Source organism: Takifugu rubripes, chromosome 17 (genome assembly GCF_901000725.2).
Source record: "Takifugu rubripes chromosome 17, fTakRub1.2, whole genome shotgun sequence".
Lineage (NCBI taxonomy): Eukaryota > Metazoa > Chordata > Actinopteri > Tetraodontiformes > Tetraodontidae > Takifugu > Takifugu rubripes.
The window spans coordinates 9,633,914-9,652,022 of record NC_042301.1 but is presented as its reverse complement, the minus strand read 5'-3'; the positions used below and the strand labels follow the sequence as shown (position 1 = coordinate 9,652,022).

Sequence of the window (18,109 nt, the reverse complement as noted above, 5' to 3'; positions counted from 1 at the left end):
AGTTTCATGGATTGTTCATTTTCAGTTTTTGAAAACAGTGACTCCTGCTTCCTGTCTCCTCACAGAGGATCAGGTGAAGGATTGTGGTTGTCGGTTTAACATCCAACATTTTGTTTTCAAGTGACAAGCATTTACAAACATGTAACACACGTGATCACAGTGTGAGCATCGAGGCTGCCATCTGCTCTGTTACATCAGGCACACACTGGTGGCATGGATGGATGGATGGATGGATGGATGGATGGATGGATGGATGGATGGATGGATGGATGGATGGATGGATGGATGGATGGATGGACATACAGACGTGACTATTTTTTATTTCTCTCTCTCTCTTTCCATCTCTCTCCTCTCTCCCTCCCTGCCTCCCTTTTCGTCCCTCCCTCGCTGTCCCTCCCTCTTCTCTCTCCCCCTCTCCTGCTCCTCTCCCGCTCTCTCTCTCTCCACCTACATCTCACTCCCTCTCTCCTTCCTCACCCTCCCTTCCTCTCCCTCTCCCCCTCCTCTTTCTCCATCCCTCACTCCCCTCTCTCCCTCTCCTTCTCTCTACTTCTCTCTCTCCCTCTCCATCTCCCTCTCTCCCTCTCTCCCTTTCCCTCTCCCCACTGTCCCTCTACCTGTCTCTCCCTACCCCGTTCATGCCCCTGACTCGAATCTGCACTCCACACCATAGTCAAATGGAGTCGGGTGGTGGTGATGGAGGGTAAGGAGAGCGCAGCAGCAGAGCGGGTGTGAGGGGGAGGAGGGGATGAGCAGCTTAGAAAGAGAAAGAAGAGCTGAGAGAATAAAAGATGAGAAAAGACAATATTTTTCAATCATCTCCACTTTGTGTTGGCTCCACTAGCTAAACGTCATGAGAAGATCTGGCCTCTCTTCCTCCGTGTGAGGCTGAAGGGATCTTCTATTGCAGCTCAATTACAATAATCATGATCATTAAGGGGATCCTGTCTCATTATTTAGGTAAAACTAATAGTTAGAATTATGTGAACAGGCCGTGTTTTCATTCCCTCCATTGTTTCTCACATTCTGGCAGAAATGGGACAGTAAAAGTAACATTGTTGCGCTATCACGAGCTAAAGTTTCCTTTTTTAACTGACTCTTTACACTGAACACCAGGTGTAATGTTAGCAATACTGAAGTAGAGAGTTGTAACTTAAATGTGACATTATTCTCAGCTGCTGGCCGCTGTTTCCTGCCTGTCTCTTAAATATAAACTAACCAATGTGACTGAAGAATACGACCAAGGTAACTTTGTGGACACCTGAAACTTGGAAAAATGTGTGGGAGATTAGACCGTGTACAAATTTAGAATGCTGCCCACTCACAAAAACAAAGCCAGTTAATAACATATTTTTTTCTTGATACAGCTGCAGGATGTGATAAAGTAAAGGTTCAATTCAGGAACCAGAGTCCAGACTGCTGACCAAGTCAGGAAGGTGATTAAAGTACAAGTATAAAAATTGATGGACCATGTTATACATGTGAACCTCTGGTTGGATTGTCTTGTGTGTGTTAGAAATATGCAGTTAAATATCTGTTAAAACCTTCTCATATGTGTGTTAATATTAGAAAACCTCAGAGAGTTCATAGGAGTTTAGCCCCTCCCTCTATTTCTACATGGATTCAGCCTCTGTGGATCTGTATACGAGATTGTGTTCTTTGGGGCCAAAGACATAAATCTGCCAGTGGTGGGCTGAATGCAGAGGATTCACGTGTGTGTGTGTGTGTGGCCATGTGTGTGTTCTATATGCGGAACAGAATATGAATTTGACTAGCAAAAGGAGGACATCTGTGGAAAGTTGGAGAATTGCAAAGGCCTGTCTGAGGTTAAGGTTAGGATGTGGTTTGGATTAGAGTAAGAGGTCGGGCGATGCATTATGTTAGTAGCAGTCCTCACAAAGATAGAAGTAGTAACTTGTGTATGTGTGTGTATGCATTAGTGCTGAGATGCTTTTGCACCAGCACAGTGACAGTGTTTTTTTCCTCTATTGATGGAGAGTAAAGGAGAGCTGGAATAGGGAGAAGGGGGACATATGCACACACAAACACACACACACACACACCTGGCTGTGAGATCACATATCTGCATTAGAGTTTGGTCACAACAACCATTCCATTGGTGCTTAACAGTCTGTTGGGATAGCTTAAATTATTGCTAACAAACCACTTGTGGCAGAAAATCTCCATTCAAAAGTCTGTCAAAAATACCTGTAAAAATTTGATTAATCCAAATTTCAACGCTACTGAAAATAATACCTTCTGATGACCCTTGCAGGACAAACAGCGCCCCCTAGCGAAGTATTATGCTTGCGTAACAATCATACGGAACCACACATTTCCGTTCTTCCTACGTTTTACGTGTTTTTCTTTCTGCATTTTAAGCATCACAAGATTTTTAATTTTGTATTCTGAGCAGTGCTGCTGCTAAACTTGGAATGAAATGAAACAGAGCAAAAAAACATGTGGATGAAAGAGAAGATGGAGGACGGAACATTAACAGTTGCAGGAATACAAGTGCAGCGGAAAGAGGGGGAGATGAAAGGGGTGGAGTGAGGGAGCGAGAGGGAATGTGGAAGTGCTGGGAGAGGGAGGGAGGATTGATAATGAAGTCCTCTGGGCCTCTGGTGAAGAAGCCACAGCGCCTGCCAGCCAACAGAGCCTGACTATGTACAGATGGTGGCATGCTGGGATGTGCTGAGCTCACAACAAATTAATTTTTTTTTTACAGTTGACAATATTTTTCGATAGAAACAATTCCTTTGTCTATGGGGAAGATTCTGTTTAAAGCTGCTTCCATGTTGGGATTGGAAGGGTGTTTTCTTGTGCTTGATATTCATACAGTAATGACAAGATTGAACCTCTTTACACATGTGTGTTAGGGATTTACTTTCATATTCACATTTGAAAGATACATCGTCAACTCTGCCATTTTTTTTATGCCATTTGTGCATCATACTACTATAAAAATGCTGCATATTCATTTGTTTTGTCAATAATGTCAATCTGAGATATCGCTTTTAATAGTAAATCCATCAGAAATTGCCAGAAGACACAAACAAAAAAGTATTTTCCCTGTTTGTTTTTTCTTAAAACTAATTCAGGGATTTATTTCTGAATTCAGCCATTAAATTAATGAGGCAGTGGCATCAAAACATAGACCAACCATCATAATGCCACCAAAAAGGAAGGCAAAGCTGTCAATGTTTATATTAAATGGGGCATCACATGCCCAAAGTCATTATTAGATGATTTAGGCTTCAAATAGAAAGGTCTATGAGAGCAGGAACTGGACATAAAACAAAAATCCTCTGTAATTAGTAATAAAATATATAATAGGTTGATGCCAATTCTTCCCAGGACACTGAATCAGAGTTGCCTCCTGCTTAATGTGAAACTAACTAACTTGTGTACTTGAGACTGGAACTCTCTAAAACTATCAACATAGAGCAGATAAACAACATCACTGATGAAAAAAAACAACACCAGAAAGAAGGTAACAAGGGAGATGGACTGCAGGATGGTGGGAAGTGGGACCACTCCTGCGCACTGGAGGACTTACAGGAAATGTATCACGTTCATCAGTTTTAGGGCACACTGTTGTGTGTCACATAAATACAAAAGACTTTGGTTTCATTCAGGACCCTGAGAGTGAAGCCAAGGTGTCCAGAAAAAAAGATTTAATCCAGACATGCTTTAAAGCATGCCCCAGCAAAATTATAGAGGGTTTTATGAGTTATCATCTAATACAGGTTCCAACAGCCGCAGACCAACCTATCAGGACATTTACAGATTTTTCTGGCGTTGTCCTGCAGGACAGTCCACAGGATGCCCGTATATGGTCAGAGGTAATTAGAGCAGGAGAGTCATTTCCTCTCCCTTCTGGTAGGATCGTGCTTAAGCCTTCATAATGCTGACATCAGCACTCAGCTCCAGCTATAACTATAGCCCCAGCAAACACACCCAAACACACACGGGTCACTAACAGGTTTGACTGGGATGTTGTATTCAAGACCAGTGACATCACCAGGACTGCCGTCGATATCAACACCGTGGTTCATTTCATTAGTTTGTCAGCTGAGACTCAACCTGACAGTGTTTGACATGACGGGTTTCTGTCTGGTCAAGAGGACCAAAAAGAGTCCATCCAACACAGCTGAACCTTTAAAACACACACTAACAGAGGAAATCCTTCATATACACCCAGAACAAGACAACCAATATAAAAAAGCATGGACATATATGAACCCCCCCCCCCCAAACACACGCACACACACACACACATTACCTTGCCCATCAGCTCATGAAAGGATATGGCCACTCGGTGATCTTCTTGGCATACTTCCTCACCACGTTGTCCTCGCTGAAGAGGAACAGGGAGCGGTTGACTGTCAGGCAGTTCTGCCGGACCGGTATGGGGTTGTACAGGGCCATGGTCCGGGCTCTTTGGGCCATCGACTGCTTGTACATCCGCTGTGCTCCTGGAGCCCCCCCTTGCCTGCTGCCACCACGGCCGGGCCCCCCTTGTCCACCGGCACCCCCACCGCCACCTCCTCCTCCACCTCCATACCTGTTGGGTAGCTCGTCTCCAAAGCGCGCCATTCTGCAGACACCAAATGCCAGAGGTTAGGAAGGAGCTGGGGGGAGACCTCAGAGTGACACCTCCACATGCCACCACCCCATCAGCCTTGGCTCCAAACACACATGCAGAAAGGAGCTCCTCTGGCTTATCTCTCAGTCCGAGCCTTCCCTGCTTACTATCTTCGTCTCCTTCTCAAATCTTCAGCGGCGAGAAGATCCCTCCATTTGTGTGAAGAGGGGAGGGAGGGTGGAAAGACAGGAGAGGAGGAGAGATGGAAAGCGCACGGTGTCTCTGCTCGTGCGTATGGAAGAAAGCGCGGTGGATTTATGTAATTTATGGCGAATCAGTTCCCTCGCAGCTACAGGAGACGCAGTTCATGGGAAATCTCTCCAGAAATCAAAGGTTTTTCGGAGGGTGAAAAAAGAAAAAACATCCTTTACTTTATTTCTACAGATATATGCGTTGATTTAGTTTGATGTGGAAAACCCCTTCAGGAATGCATTTAAAGTCAGAAACAGATGAACGAGTCCTTAAACACGCTATATGGATGCATAGCTGTGCCTTTTACTGAATATTGCAATCAGCCCACTTAGTGCCCTCGCTGAGGACTGCGTCTTTTTCTCAACAGCGAGTGAATCTTGACGAGATCTGCAGTTGTCTGTGAACCCCCCTCCCCGCCCCCCCTCCGTAGGTGGCCCCCTTTTACCGACCGCGAGATAAGAATAGAACTAGATAAGAGTAAAATCTTTAATAATGTATTTATTCTTGTGCCATAAATCCGCAGTGTTTGATGTGGCTCGGCAGAGACCCCCGCTGCCTCCCCTCACTGCCACCGCGCAACTCTGGTTACACGCAGACGCCAACAGAGGGGGGCTTCCCCAAAATTCGGGGCTGGTGACATTTGTTGATATTTGGTGATGGACGGTGCGGCATCCCTCCTCCTCCTCTTCCTCTTCTTCTTCTTCCTCCTCCCCCTCCTCCTCCTCCTCCTCACCGAGGCGTCGGTCACTGAATTTGGGCGTGATTGCGCGCACTTGGAGACGAAAATACAGCGCTCCTCAAATCTAATAACGTGTATCTCCCCCTTGGACCTTCTGCTCGGAAAACGCAAGTGAAATATAAAGAGTTGAGGGAGTTAAAAGAAAAAAAATGTGTCCACAATAATCATCTATAATCCAAAGATGGGAGAACATGAATCCCGGACGAGTAGGATCCGGAGGAGCAGAAAAAGACCACTGGGGGAGGCAGCATCATCACCAGCATCAATGCTCGATCAGGAAAAACGGCAGCGGGTGTGCGGGTGGGCTGGTGCGGCGACCCGCATCTTCTCCTCCGCCAGTGGGCAGAAAATCCGCGCCCAGCAGCATCGCCCCCTCGGAGGCTCCCCCAAAAGTAGAGAGAGGCGGCTAGAACCGCAGAGCTCCAGTCTAATGTCTCTTTTCTCTTTCTTCCAGCCCTCCCTCTCTGATCGTTTTTTTCCACCCTCGACCCCCCGCGGGGACGCTAGTCGGTCCGGTGGACTCCGGTGGAGATCTTTGCGAAGGAAAGCCGACGAGCGGAGCGCCTCCCTGCCCCCTTTAGCATTCAGTCGACAGTCTGAACATCTGATCAGGAACAGCAACCGATCGAGACGCGCACAACCGTGGCCAAGCCTTGCAGCGCACGACGCACGGCGCCTCCCTGGTGCCTCCCCCACCTTGCAACGCACTCCCCCAATAGCGCACGCACGGGCGTATGGTGAATGTTGCAAGGTACAACACCTCTCTTTACTCTTGAAAACGAGCCAAGTGTCGGTCGAGTTTAGATTATGGGGGATTTTTAAGAGGTGAGTCAACTCTGAGATCAAGAAAATTATGGCACAAATATCGCCCACGATCGTTGTTACGTTTACACTTTTCTCTCCTGGAGATTATTGTCGGAAAACATACATCATTTTGATGGAAATGGAGAATGTTTCAAAGTGCATCTGATTAGGAAAACGGTTAAACATGAGATCATGTAGACAGAATAATAAGCGTACAGGCTCTGACCTACAGTGATTTCCAAATCTAATACAGGGAAGAACTTCAAACTTTCTTCAAACGACCATCTAATACTGAGATGGTGCTAAACTGACTACATGAACAATCGACCAATTTCCTCCAAAATGTAAATATTGAAGCACATAGGCGTCTTCTTTTCCCCATAAAGAAACTATTGGAATGAACATCTGGATCATTTGCATTAATGATCTTAAATCTCACTTCAATAGATATAAATATATATAAATCCAGCACCATTAAGCTCCCTATGGCTGAAGAGTTCCAATAAATAGAAATAAACCCTGAAAAGCAGTGTCAGTACATGTACCCAGTTATTCATTTGAAATCAACTGAGAAATCTTTGGAAAAACTGTGTTGCCAATAAAAGTTGGATGATTGATTTGGTAATTGAAATATTTGGAGTATAGAGTGCTGTGTTGGCCTTCTCCTCTCTTTTTTAGTCATTTCTGAAGATATTTTGAAAAAGGTTTCATCTCCTTCCATTCTCTTCTCTCTCCGCCAGGCCGTCTGGAATTCTGGCTGCTGCATCTGAGTGGACTTTGAAGCAATTCAGCAAAGCTGTTTCCCAGGATAAACTGAACAGGCTGTCACTGTTCCAGAGCAGGAAGGCTGAAGCATGACAGTGGGGCAGCGGAGGAGCCTTTTCAACCAAATCTTTGAGATGTATGTTAATGAAAAGTATAAAAATCTGAGGAAAACTAAGAGGCTCTAAGTATTTGATATTAAATAAGTTTTACCATTATATAAATTAAAGGTAATCTTCTCATACTACAAAACACCACACCCACTGTGCATGAGAAATGTGTAATATTTCTCTAAAGACTGTAATTAATTATCATTTTATCACAACTAAATATAAATTCTGTGACTGGAGGAACCAGGTTTGCGCACACTGTCACTGTCCTTGGTACTGAAACAGGCTGACAGGACCCAAGTTGCTGCCCAAAGTTCTGAAATCTGATTTTACATTTTTGAGGACTCTCAAATGGCAAAACTGTCTGTGTGAATCCATCTGTTACAGGTGTGTGAATCCATCTGTTACAGGCAGCATTCAGAGCTCTTTCTGGCATTGGCAGGCTAAACCAGCATTGGACTCTTCAAATTACCATATGGTGCATTCAGGTTCTGAGGAGGAAGAAACAAGCAGAACTTACATGGAGAGGAAGCTTTGTTTGTTCTGCAATATTTCACAATTTATACAAGAGAGGGTGATGTATACAGAATAAAAAAAGATTAAATGCGTTCAAAATATCAACAGTCACACAACAACTCATAAAGTCTTTTTCTTTCCCACACTAAATCAGTCCTAACATTTACATCAATCTAATTAAAGGCTTAAATAAACTTTCTTTAATTCTGAAAAAGTGTTCAGAGTCATTTTTTTTCCTTCTGCATGTCAGGAGGTCCCCATGTTACAGCTTAGAGACAGCTGAAGAATGTAGATCTGGGTAAGAACTATTTACCACAAAACTCTTTTTTGCAGTCAAATCCAATATTTGGCCTTCAGATTTGGTTTGAAATATATCCTGACACCTGCTGAAGATGGTAATGAGCAGTGTGGAGGCTCTGCTTTGCACCGGAGCTGGATTCTACCTGTCTTACACACACTGCAAACCCCCTCCGATGCTCTTGTTTTATGCGATGCTTCGATCAGCGTCACAACGTCACGTCGTCGGATTTGCTCATTAACTGATTCCCGGACACCAGTGGCCACTAACAGGCAGCATAAAAGCCCATTCCCATTGACAGCGTGGCAGACAGAAGTGAAAGCGAGTGTCGGGAAGAGGTGGATGGTAATGGAGAAACAGTGGGGGTGGAGGGTGCAGAGGCTGGTGGGAAAGCCTGCCTGTGATTTACACCATCACGGGAACCCCGAAGACGGATACACAGATTTTATACTCTTCTTCTTTTTTGCATTCAGGTTGGTCCCAATTTCCTTATTGCTTCTTTTATGAGCGTGTGTGCGTATCTGTGTGTGTATGTGGGGGTGAGGGAATCGTGTCGAGGCCCTGATGTGCAGAATTGTCATTCAGGGAGCATTCACAGAGGCAACCCCCGCAGAAAGCCCTGGCACCTCCCCTTTAAAACGACCTCCCCCTCACCACCACCACCATCACCACCACCACCACCTCCCCACGTCATCCCACTCCCACTGCTTCCTCCCCCCTCCCCTATCTATTCTCTGATCTCACTCAGCAGGCCAAATCTACAAAGCTGTCTGAAGCCCCTTTCACACGAGCACTCAGGAGGATCTCCAGGGAGTAAGATGGGGAGCTTCAACACATCTGTGTGTTTACACATGCAACCAATCGCAGTGCTGCTCATCTTCACAAATGCTGAAGACTGTGATGAATGGCAGGTGGAGCAAATCCACCATCATCCTCTGGTTCTGTGGAGCCACTCTGGTGTCGGTCCATCTGCACCAGAAGCTCTCAGATGTTAAGTTCTTGCCATCGTTCTGGCATAGGGACAAGGTAAAGCAATAACATCGGCAGCCAAAGAATATTGATGACAACAACAGCTCATTAGACCCAGCTGTCATCCACGATATTCATGTTAGTTAAGAACATTGTGCTTTAATATTCTTCTGTCTAAGGGTTTCCACTTACTAAAAATACTTCTTTAAATACACACACATACAGGATGATGCTTGTCAGAACTGTAATAAAATAAAATTCTCTGTGTGTGCGTGAGTGTGAGAGAGAGAGAGATCTGGTGGGTTAAAGGGACGGGCAGAGTGATATAATGAGCTGATGTAGCATCCAAGCTAATTAGAGGATTGCTCTTTTTTGGCCGTTCTCGCGTTGACTCCACTTGTATTCATTGACTGGCTGGTTAATGAAAATGGAGCCGCCAAAGGGGGAGCGAGAACGTGGTGCTGGCCTCAGCTAATGGATGTAACGGTGTGGAGTAAGCATTCTGGAGAGAAGAATCACCACCACAGGATGGAGAAATGAGTCTCAGAAAGAAATGATTCAGTGGGGGACTGACCGGTTACGGATTCACCGCAGGAGGGTGGAGGTAGAAAACCCTTCTGCTTACTCTTCAGAGCAAATATTAGCTGGAGAAGACAGATATAAGACTGAAGATACTGAGAGATGATGAGGTTCTGAGCATTTTAAACCTCATTAAGCCTCCCTACAGGCCAGTCCCTAATCTTTCAGATGAAATCCCAGAATTCTGTCTGAAAACGTGGCCACCTGCCAGTGTGAGATGGCCAGCTGATTGAAGGACAAGTGGAGCACATCAAACTCATATGTCTTTGCCTAATGAGCATCCAGTTGGATAAGAGCTAAATGTACTAAAGAATCAACCTCAGTATCCAACACAGTAATATTGAGCTGCTGTGACCAATTTAGATAAATAAACGGCTCAGAGCAGAACACAATAAAGGGATTGTGGAGGTTTTCCACCATTACCACTGTGACCAGCAGTCATTGGTAGGTCGGACTACCAGTCGAAGAAATAACCATATACCCATCTCCTCTCTGCATCAGTTATCTTTGTTTTATCCAATCATGACGAACAGAACCGCAGGATTCACACCAAAAGCAGAAGTAGGGCAAAGAAATGCTGAGTCTTTCTTTTTGGTTGGGGAGCCTAAGGAACAGGGACAAAGGTTCACTTCCCCATTTGGGTCTGACCAGGTGGGCTGGATGGCTATCTGACCAATTATTGGATAATTTTGGTTCTATTGGACTCTCCAGGTTCTCCAGGTGGTTTCCAGGCATGCGAACACACAGATGACACAAGCAGAGATTTAACAGTTGATACAGGCAGTAACAGAACAGCCTGGAAGAGGCAAAGAGCGGAGATCAATGCAACTTTCTCTGCCAAAACACACAAGAACAGTTTGGAGTTGTTCTGAAAATCGGACCAAAGAAGAGGAGTGCAGTGAAAAGGGAAGGGAAAGGAAATGTGAGGATTTAGGAAAGGAAGGAAGGAGAGACACTCTCCTCAAGGAGTGATGGAGGAACAAAGGAATAGACCAGACTAAAGTGGATGACCTCTCATGGTGGGATGCAATAACTTTTTACTGCTTCAGCGTGGAAGAAAATGAAAAGTTAATATTCTTGTCAACGGATCCAGGTTGTAGAAAATCGGTGTCGGTGTTGCAGCGCCCCCTGTTGGGTTGTATTGGCTGTTTAAGTGGATGTAAAGCGCCGGGATTTTTTTTTTTTTAAATAAAAACCTCAGTCGCACCAAAATGACCAAGTTCCCGGGTTTGTTGGAGCTGAGCTGCACATGAATTCTCACTGGAAATTCTGCGCAGAGAGTTTCAACTGTTCCATTTCAGTGTGTGTAATGTTGCATTACACCCATAATTCATCTTAATATAAAAGACAGGTACATTTTTACAGAAGAATCTGCTGAGTGCAGCTTTAATGGGCTTAAAAGCCACTGAAAGTTTAACCTCATTTACTAGGTCAATATCATCTGTGTGTGTGTGTGTGTGTGTGTGTGTGTGTGTGTGTGTGTGTGTGTGTGTGTGTGTGTGTGTGTGTGTGTGTGTGTGTGTTCACATTTCATTGAGAAAGAAGCCACTGGCTTTATTTGACGGGAGTAGCAGCCAGCCAGCCAATCCCAATGAGAGGATGACTGAAATGCATCCCAACTGCATCCAGAGTTAACCTGGAATCATTGTGTCGGCATTACAGAATAAACCAAGTGGAACTCACGACTAAAATACAACATAAGCGGGAAATGCAGTTGAATTAAAAAGAAAATTCTTCACTTGTTCTAAATCAAAAGAGGTCAAATTATGTTAGTATTATTTGCAATTTGTTAATTTATATTATTGTCTTAGTTTTAGGTATTTCATATTATTGGCAATTTGAGTGAGAAAAGGCGCATTCCAAATGTCCACCACTGTCATTATCACCACGATGTGCAGCCAAAACCTTAACACATCTACCCACCAGAGGCACCTTGCCAAGCCAAGGAAGCGCTGTGTTATTACAAGAAGATCGCTGTTACTAAAACTATTAGCTAATTGATGGCTTCAGTATGTCAGCTCTCAGGGCTGACACAACAAAACAAACCATCGCTGCAGACGCCATCAAAAAGTAATCTCTATATTACTGTGGCAGCTTTTAAAACAAAGTAAATTGCATTTTTGAACATTTATAAGTGGAGCTTTAATTTTTCAAAGTACATCTTCTCCTTTCAGTGGAGCCATGCAGAGTTGTTGAAAGGGAAAATGTGCATACACCAGCCAAAAGGAATGAAAGGGCTCTGAGATAGTATCATCCTGACCAGCTACACCGTGAACTCCTCATAACAGACAGGGAAATGTTGTTTCTTTACAGCTGCAGGTTTCATACAGCACAAATCCTGGTGGGAACAGTGCTGTGGGAAGGCATTTTAATACAATATGGAGCTGTGTTTAGTAGTGTGTGAAGCACACATTTTCCTCTAGGGAAAATTTGTTAGGGGAGAACAAACACACTTCTGATGGAGTTCTGGTCATTAAAATGCAGGATGTATCAGTGATTTCATGACATCTACAACAAAATTGCATAGCCAAAATATCTAAACTTTCAGAACTTGGGCTGAAAGTAGCCAGGCTTTTAATTGTTAGGTGTAAAGTTAAGGTACCTCTTAATTTAGCTGTTTTGGGAATATTTAAAATCTCCAGGAATCATAAGGTCGGAACCGAAATGAGTGACCATCGTACAGCGTTCCTCTTTCGCCACCTTGTGGTCAATATGCGGTACTGCTGGCGAGGGATTCTGCCTCTCGTGGGCAAATGAAAATGAAAATAAATTCACGTTTCAAATCGCAAGATCAAAAGTCAAAGTCCCACCGGAATCCGGAAGATCACGAAAATATAATCAGCCTTTCATTGGTCCATTACCATTGTCTAGTGAAAATGTTATTAAATACTGCACATAGCCTACTTGGTTAGACACTATTACAACTACTACTACTACAACTACTACTACTACTAGTATTACATATTACATATTACTACACTATCACTGGAGTGTCTTTTATGTGATTGGGAATTAATGATTTAAAGTTTGTGGAAAAACTGGGGAGACTTCCATGATCTCTGTTGACCGTGTGGTGAAGCCTGAGCTCTGTGATGGAGGCCAGAACATCTGAACGTGATTTAATCCTCTGATGTGTGCGTGAAAAAAAGCTATTCACGTCACCATGTGTGTCACCGTGACGCATATAGTCCTTTATCACCTTGCTCTAAAACACACACAGGCGGATTGATTATTTTACTAACACAAGAGGGCAGTAGCAGGCAGACATCTGAGTGTGTGTGTGTGTGTGTGTGTGTGTGTGTGCGTGTGTGTGTGTGTGTGTGTGTGTGTGTGTGTGTGTGTGTGTGTGTGTGTGTGTGTGTGCGTGCGGTGAGATGAAATAAAAGAAAAGGGAAATGAGTCACTGAGGATTTGGTTGAAAGAGATGAATGACATTTAAGTGTGTCCTCACCAGTAGAAGCCCAACATTTTCCCTTCAACACCACCTCAGTGTCTGATGTGAAATATGGCTGCAGTCCTCCTGTCAGGGTTGGAAGTAATCGATTACAAAGACTCAAGTTACTCTTATTATTTACTGGGTTCTTGTACCTTTCCACGCTATTTTAAAACAGCAATTCTACGGTTACAGCGATGACAGTGTGAGAATGCGGCAAAATGGGCTGGTTGCAATGGGACGGGGAGGGCTGGAAGGGTATAGAGACTTGAGGTGGAAGGTGGAGAGATGGAAGGGTCAAGTAGAAAATCTCCAGCAGCAGAAAGGCACATCTCAGCAGAGAGATTGTCAGATGGCCTTAAGAATGTCTTTAATGAACAGATCAACCAGGATGTAGGAGAGAACAAAGAGACTTTGTGCTGAGCAGCACAGAAAAGACAGAATAAGATGGACCACCAGGTGCAGAGGTGCAGTAGTTAAATGCAGCAACCAGGGTTGATGAGGCAGCAGCTTTAGGAGGAATCTGAGAGCTTCCAGGAGCACTCTTAGAGCAAGAAGAGACCAGAGAAGTGTAAGAGATGTAGAAGATGTTTCAGGAGAGGGAGGTCAGCAGGAGAAGGGCAAAAGGAAGCGAAAGTTGCAGCGTTCCCCTGAGGAAACCCACCAGTTTCAGATGTTCAGGGATGAAATCTGAGCTCAACACAGAGAGGATGATGAAGAGGAGGAGGAGATTATTCTTGTTGGTCCTCTCCCTGAGTAACAATCCACCTTTAGTTACATCCCAACACAAATATATTTGTAATAAAGGTGCAGAAGCTGTAACATGGTGACGGAGCAGAGACGGTTCAGTGTTCTTCAAATCCTTTAAACTGGAGGTGGAAGGCAAATGTTGGAAAGTGAATTAACCTGTGAGATGTAAAAAAAAAAATACACCAGGCCTGACTGATGGCAGCAGAGCTACCAGGGACAACGTCCACAACTGAGTTTCAGAAAAATCCCACAATCCATGTTTAAAAACTGTAAACGACTGGAAGCAACGAGACAGGAGGAACTCTGGCCACTGGAAAAGGACAAAGAAGGACAGGAAGAATAAATGAGAAAGTTAAAAATAAAAGACCCCAGAGACTGAAGCACCTGGGGGACATACAGTGACCTCCAGGCAGGACGGAGGTTACAACAGTCATTCAGTGTTTTGGTTGTTTCTTTGACTTTTTGTCCAGAAAAGTTTTCCTTCTGACCCTGTTTTGGGTTTGTTTTGTTGGTTGCTTCTTCTTTTCCAGACCAAAAGTTTCGCCAGTTTACTGTGATCTTCAGGAACCTCAATACAGAGACTGAACATCGGTGAGACCAAAGCTGCTGACAGAGGAGCAGACCTCCAACCCAAACTGTGGACAGGCTGATGTCCTCCAGCCCTTCCCAACCCTACAGAGGCTGTCGGGGGACAAATTTCCGCAACTTAACTGATCTAACTGGGCAAATCTGATAAATCGGGTAGTCGGAGAAGACATTTAACTCAAGTATAGAACATCTGAACAGAGCAAGAGCATCTGATAATCTGACACAGAAGGAAGAAGAGCCAAGTTTATGGAAGACGAAGGGACGAGGCGACGAGGCGATTAATCAGGACAGAATAGGTGATGTAATCAGGGCGACCATGGACAGAACATAGACAAGAGAGGAAGACATGAACGAAACCAGCACAAATAAATAGGCAAAACCACCAAGCCTGACACATCTGACTACAGCGAGGTTTGTCTGGATACAATGCGACTGTTCAAAATCATATTTCCATTTCTTGCCAGTTAAGGGATTTGTTCTTTTCTTATTTAACGTATGTGTGTGCTCAGTCAATAATGACGGGTGAGACGGGTGATTCAACATAGGCCAGCGGGCTCTCAGTCCCACTCATTTTTCTTATTATCATGCTCATCACAGGGGACACAGGGGCCGCCACTGCGGCTCCTGAAGCACATATTCGTGGTTTGGGTGGGATCACGTGGCGGGCACGGAGAACCTTGGAAACACCAGGGGGGTATTAAAGGAGTGAGAGTGACAGAGACATAAAGTCACAAAGGGACGGAGGGTAATAAAATCATTGGGACCTGTTGGGAACCTTTTCACCTCTGTGACGAGATGAAGGAGGGTTTTAACCCGTCATGTGTAATAAAAGTCAACAAACGCCCTCCGGCCCTGCAACACCTGAGCAGATCCTCTGCTGGGACAGCAGCTGCCGTCCTGCCAGCCCTCATCCTGGTTTGTCATTTTGAAAAGGCGAAATACAGAAAAGCTTCTGCTCCCGTCAGTTGGATGGAAGGGTGCTGATGTGCAGCAGTAGCACACACTGGAACAAATCTATGGTTGAAGTGGTTAAAAAGAATCTCATAAAACACAAAAAAAAAAATGCTGATTTGTGAGAGCACGATCCTGGAATAACATTGTTTTAGTCTTGTTTGGGTATAAACATGTTTGCCTCCCTTCTGTGCAATCAACAGACACAAAGCTAGTGATTATTTAAATCCCTCCAGCACAAGATCTTGCACCTTTATGTATTGATCTTACCATAAACCTCAGGTTCTAATTGATTCACATAGTCAGAAGCCTCTCTAACAAAAACATCAAAGTGGTGAAACTTGGATAGTTTTTAGCCATAAAGGTGGACTGAAAATGAGAGAACAAGCTAAACCTTTTCACTGTTGGGAGAAACGCTTCATGTTCACAGTAATTATGCTTTATGGGTCTTCCACTGTAGCCTGCACAGGGTTGATTATCATACATGTGAGATCATTGCATGATAACAGAGGGAGCAGGAGGAAACATACATGTCCAAGTACACAAGATACAACACAAGCAGCTGCCTGAGGAAGCTGAGCCCAGCTGTAGCCGTTTCTATATACTTGAAAATCACAGAATCCTTAAATTTGTCCGTACTCACTCCCATTGTTTCCTCCTGGCCTGTGGTGTGTTATGCAACTTGTGTGCCTGGTGAGCCAGGATGACATCCCTGTGGTCCACCAGTCCTCCTCTCCGGCGGATCGGGGGGACAGTAGAGTCATTAGTAACCAGAGACAAGGGCTTCCGGCCAAAGCGCGCACCATAGCCGCCTCCTCCAACAGGAAAGGGCACATCAGCGTACTGGTCGACCTGGACGTCATAGACAGTGTGATAGTAGGTAGGGTTTGGGCCCACGCTGCTCCCACTGATGGGGGGTGGGTGGCAGCGTGGCGGCCTGCGGATGCCCTGAGAGGAGGAGGTGTGGGGACACACCACCGAGCCACCAAGCTCCTGGTAGAGGGGGGACAGCATGGATCTGGAAGAAGGGAGAAAAGGGAAAGTGTGGGGAAGGTTAGAGAAGCTGGCCAACAAACCCAAGCAGCAAAGAACAAAGGTTTTATATTTAGTGAACTTCACTCAAACCCGAAGCAACTTAAAAACTTCTGATGTGTTTGGAAGGTGGGGCCAAAGGGCTGGTTGTCAAAGGTGCCACCAGTGTCTCACCAAGCTGCACTGATTGTTCAGAGTAAAGATTGTTTAGGTGGATACCCAGCTTTAATTATATGTTCTATTTTTAAAAAAGACAAAAAAAACAGGAAAGAATGACCTCTTAAATGTCCATATTGAAATTAGAAACTAAATGAATCAAATATTCATGTGAAGCCACACACCGTCTGACCCATCAATAAGGACATGCTGCAAAGACAAACGGGACAAGAAGAAGACAACAAACAAGAACTCACAAAAACCAAGAATTACAACACAACTCTTAAAACAAAGAAATAAAAGCATCTGTGGGTGTTCCTTGCACGTGAGAACAACATTTGTGCTCAGCAGACTTCTGCTGAAGCAGCATTCCACATAATTTCCCCCTGACGTGGTGTGAAAGTGAAACTAACTGACTGAGACGGACACACGCAGATTTATACTCACACTGCAGGTGCCCTGATAGGACATAATGCTATGGTCAGGACTTTGCATGTGTGTGTTAGCATACCCAGAGCAAGGGTAAGAAGTGGACAGTGAGGACTCGGGTGACAGAGAGGGAGGGGGGATGGGGAGGGAGGGCTGATGAAAGAAAGGGAACACATGAAGGAGGAAGGTGTGAGGGCATTGTGGGAACAGAGGAAACCACAGCGTCGTGCAGAAGGTAGGGTTAAAGATGCTGAGGCGGCAACGGTGGAAGAGATCAGTGGACATGACGGATGAGACAATCAGAGGCTGACTGCTGATGAGGATGCCACAGCAGAGCAGCGCAGATGACGCAGAATCTTTTCTCACATTCATTCACTATGTGTAAAGCCGTTTCTCAACTCTGGTGTCAGCAAAGGGGAGAAAGGATGCCTCCACGTGTCGGGTTTGTCAGGGTCAGCAAGACCCATCCACAGCAGCAGGCCTCATCCTCCACATCTACGCTCTTCTGCCACGACTGGAAGAACATCACGGTGGCTACTGTGACCTTTCAGGTTTAGCCGCGAAGGGTAACAGCACATATAGATGCTGCCTTTGTGGCAGAATTATGAGGAGAACATTTTTCTTTCCGTCATCTATTGAATAGCCGAGGTCAAATCAGTTCTTCCTTCTATCAAAGTGAGAAATGCACAAGGTTACATCATTAATTCACAGCAGATCAGAAGGTAAAAAACTGTTAATGTTTTCAGTATTCGGTCCTTTGTTTTCTGCATTTGTGCTGATACACATCTGCTTGAGAAACTGGCAAACTGATGCACGTTTGATGCGTTTCCGAGAAATGGGTGCGATGCCTCAGCATCATAGGGGACAGATTCTGACTGGAAGGTCACTGAACACAATCTCTGCCCAACACTGAGACATTCTTGCCAGGGAAAGATGAGGAATCAGGTGTGAAGCTAAAGGGATTCTGCATGTGTCAGGACAAGGAAGTGTAAAATGATCTAACTTCACACTTCAGCTGAGATTTAAAATATGGGGATGTAAGAAAAATAATAAATTCCTTAGAAGAGTTTTTGTTTTCTCTGCTAGTTACCCATAATGCAATCTGTTTCTTTTTTTTGCCTTGTCATTACAGCTGTCATTTGTTTAAAAAACT

The 18,109-nt window shown here is 44.6% G+C and overlaps 2 protein-coding genes across 10 annotated transcripts in view; one reads left to right on the top strand and one right to left on the bottom strand.

Moving 5' to 3' along the window:
• cacna1ab (calcium channel, voltage-dependent, P/Q type, alpha 1A subunit, b) overlaps positions 1–18,109 on the bottom strand; it is an 86,788-nt gene that overhangs the window by 64,314 nt on the left and 4,365 nt on the right. For all 8 annotated transcript variants that reach the window (XM_029850435.1, XM_029850436.1, XM_029850437.1 and 5 more), the window contains exons 2-3: positions 15,983–16,357; positions 4,313–4,600 (exon numbers count right to left, since the gene is read on the bottom strand). In XM_029850435.1, coding sequence (XP_029706295.1) covers positions 4,313–4,600; positions 15,983–16,353 — 659 coding nt within the window. In that variant the 5' untranslated portion in view covers positions 16,354–16,357. The remainder of the gene's footprint in view (positions 1–4,312; positions 4,601–15,982; positions 16,358–18,109) is intronic.
• Positions 4,492–7,948, top strand: LOC115253217 (uncharacterized). 2 transcript variants are annotated; one of them, XR_003891487.1, is made up of 3 exons: positions 4,492–6,330; positions 7,124–7,284; positions 7,666–7,948. XR_003891487.1 is itself a non-coding variant. In XM_029850443.1 (2 exons), the coding sequence occupies exons 1-2, from the start codon at positions 5,761–5,763 to the stop codon at positions 7,239–7,241; spliced, it is 762 nt and encodes a 253-aa protein (XP_029706303.1). In that variant the 5' UTR covers positions 4,496–5,760; the 3' UTR covers positions 7,242–7,315. The 2 variants fall into 2 exon arrangements, 1 of the variants encoding a protein (XP_029706303.1); XM_029850443.1 differs by lacking the exon at positions 7,666–7,948 and having other exon boundaries at positions 4,496–6,404; positions 7,124–7,315.

Excerpts from the sequence above, each read along its gene's own strand:
- LOC115253217 (XM_029850443.1), top strand. The coding sequence starts at position 5,761 with ATGGGAGAACATGAATCCCGGACGAGTAGGATCCGGAGGAGCAGAAAA. Across the intron at positions 6,405-7,123 it reads TTATGGGGGATTTTTAAGAG|GCCGTCTGGAATTCTGGCTG; the intron begins GTGAGTCAACTC and ends TCTCTCCGCCAG.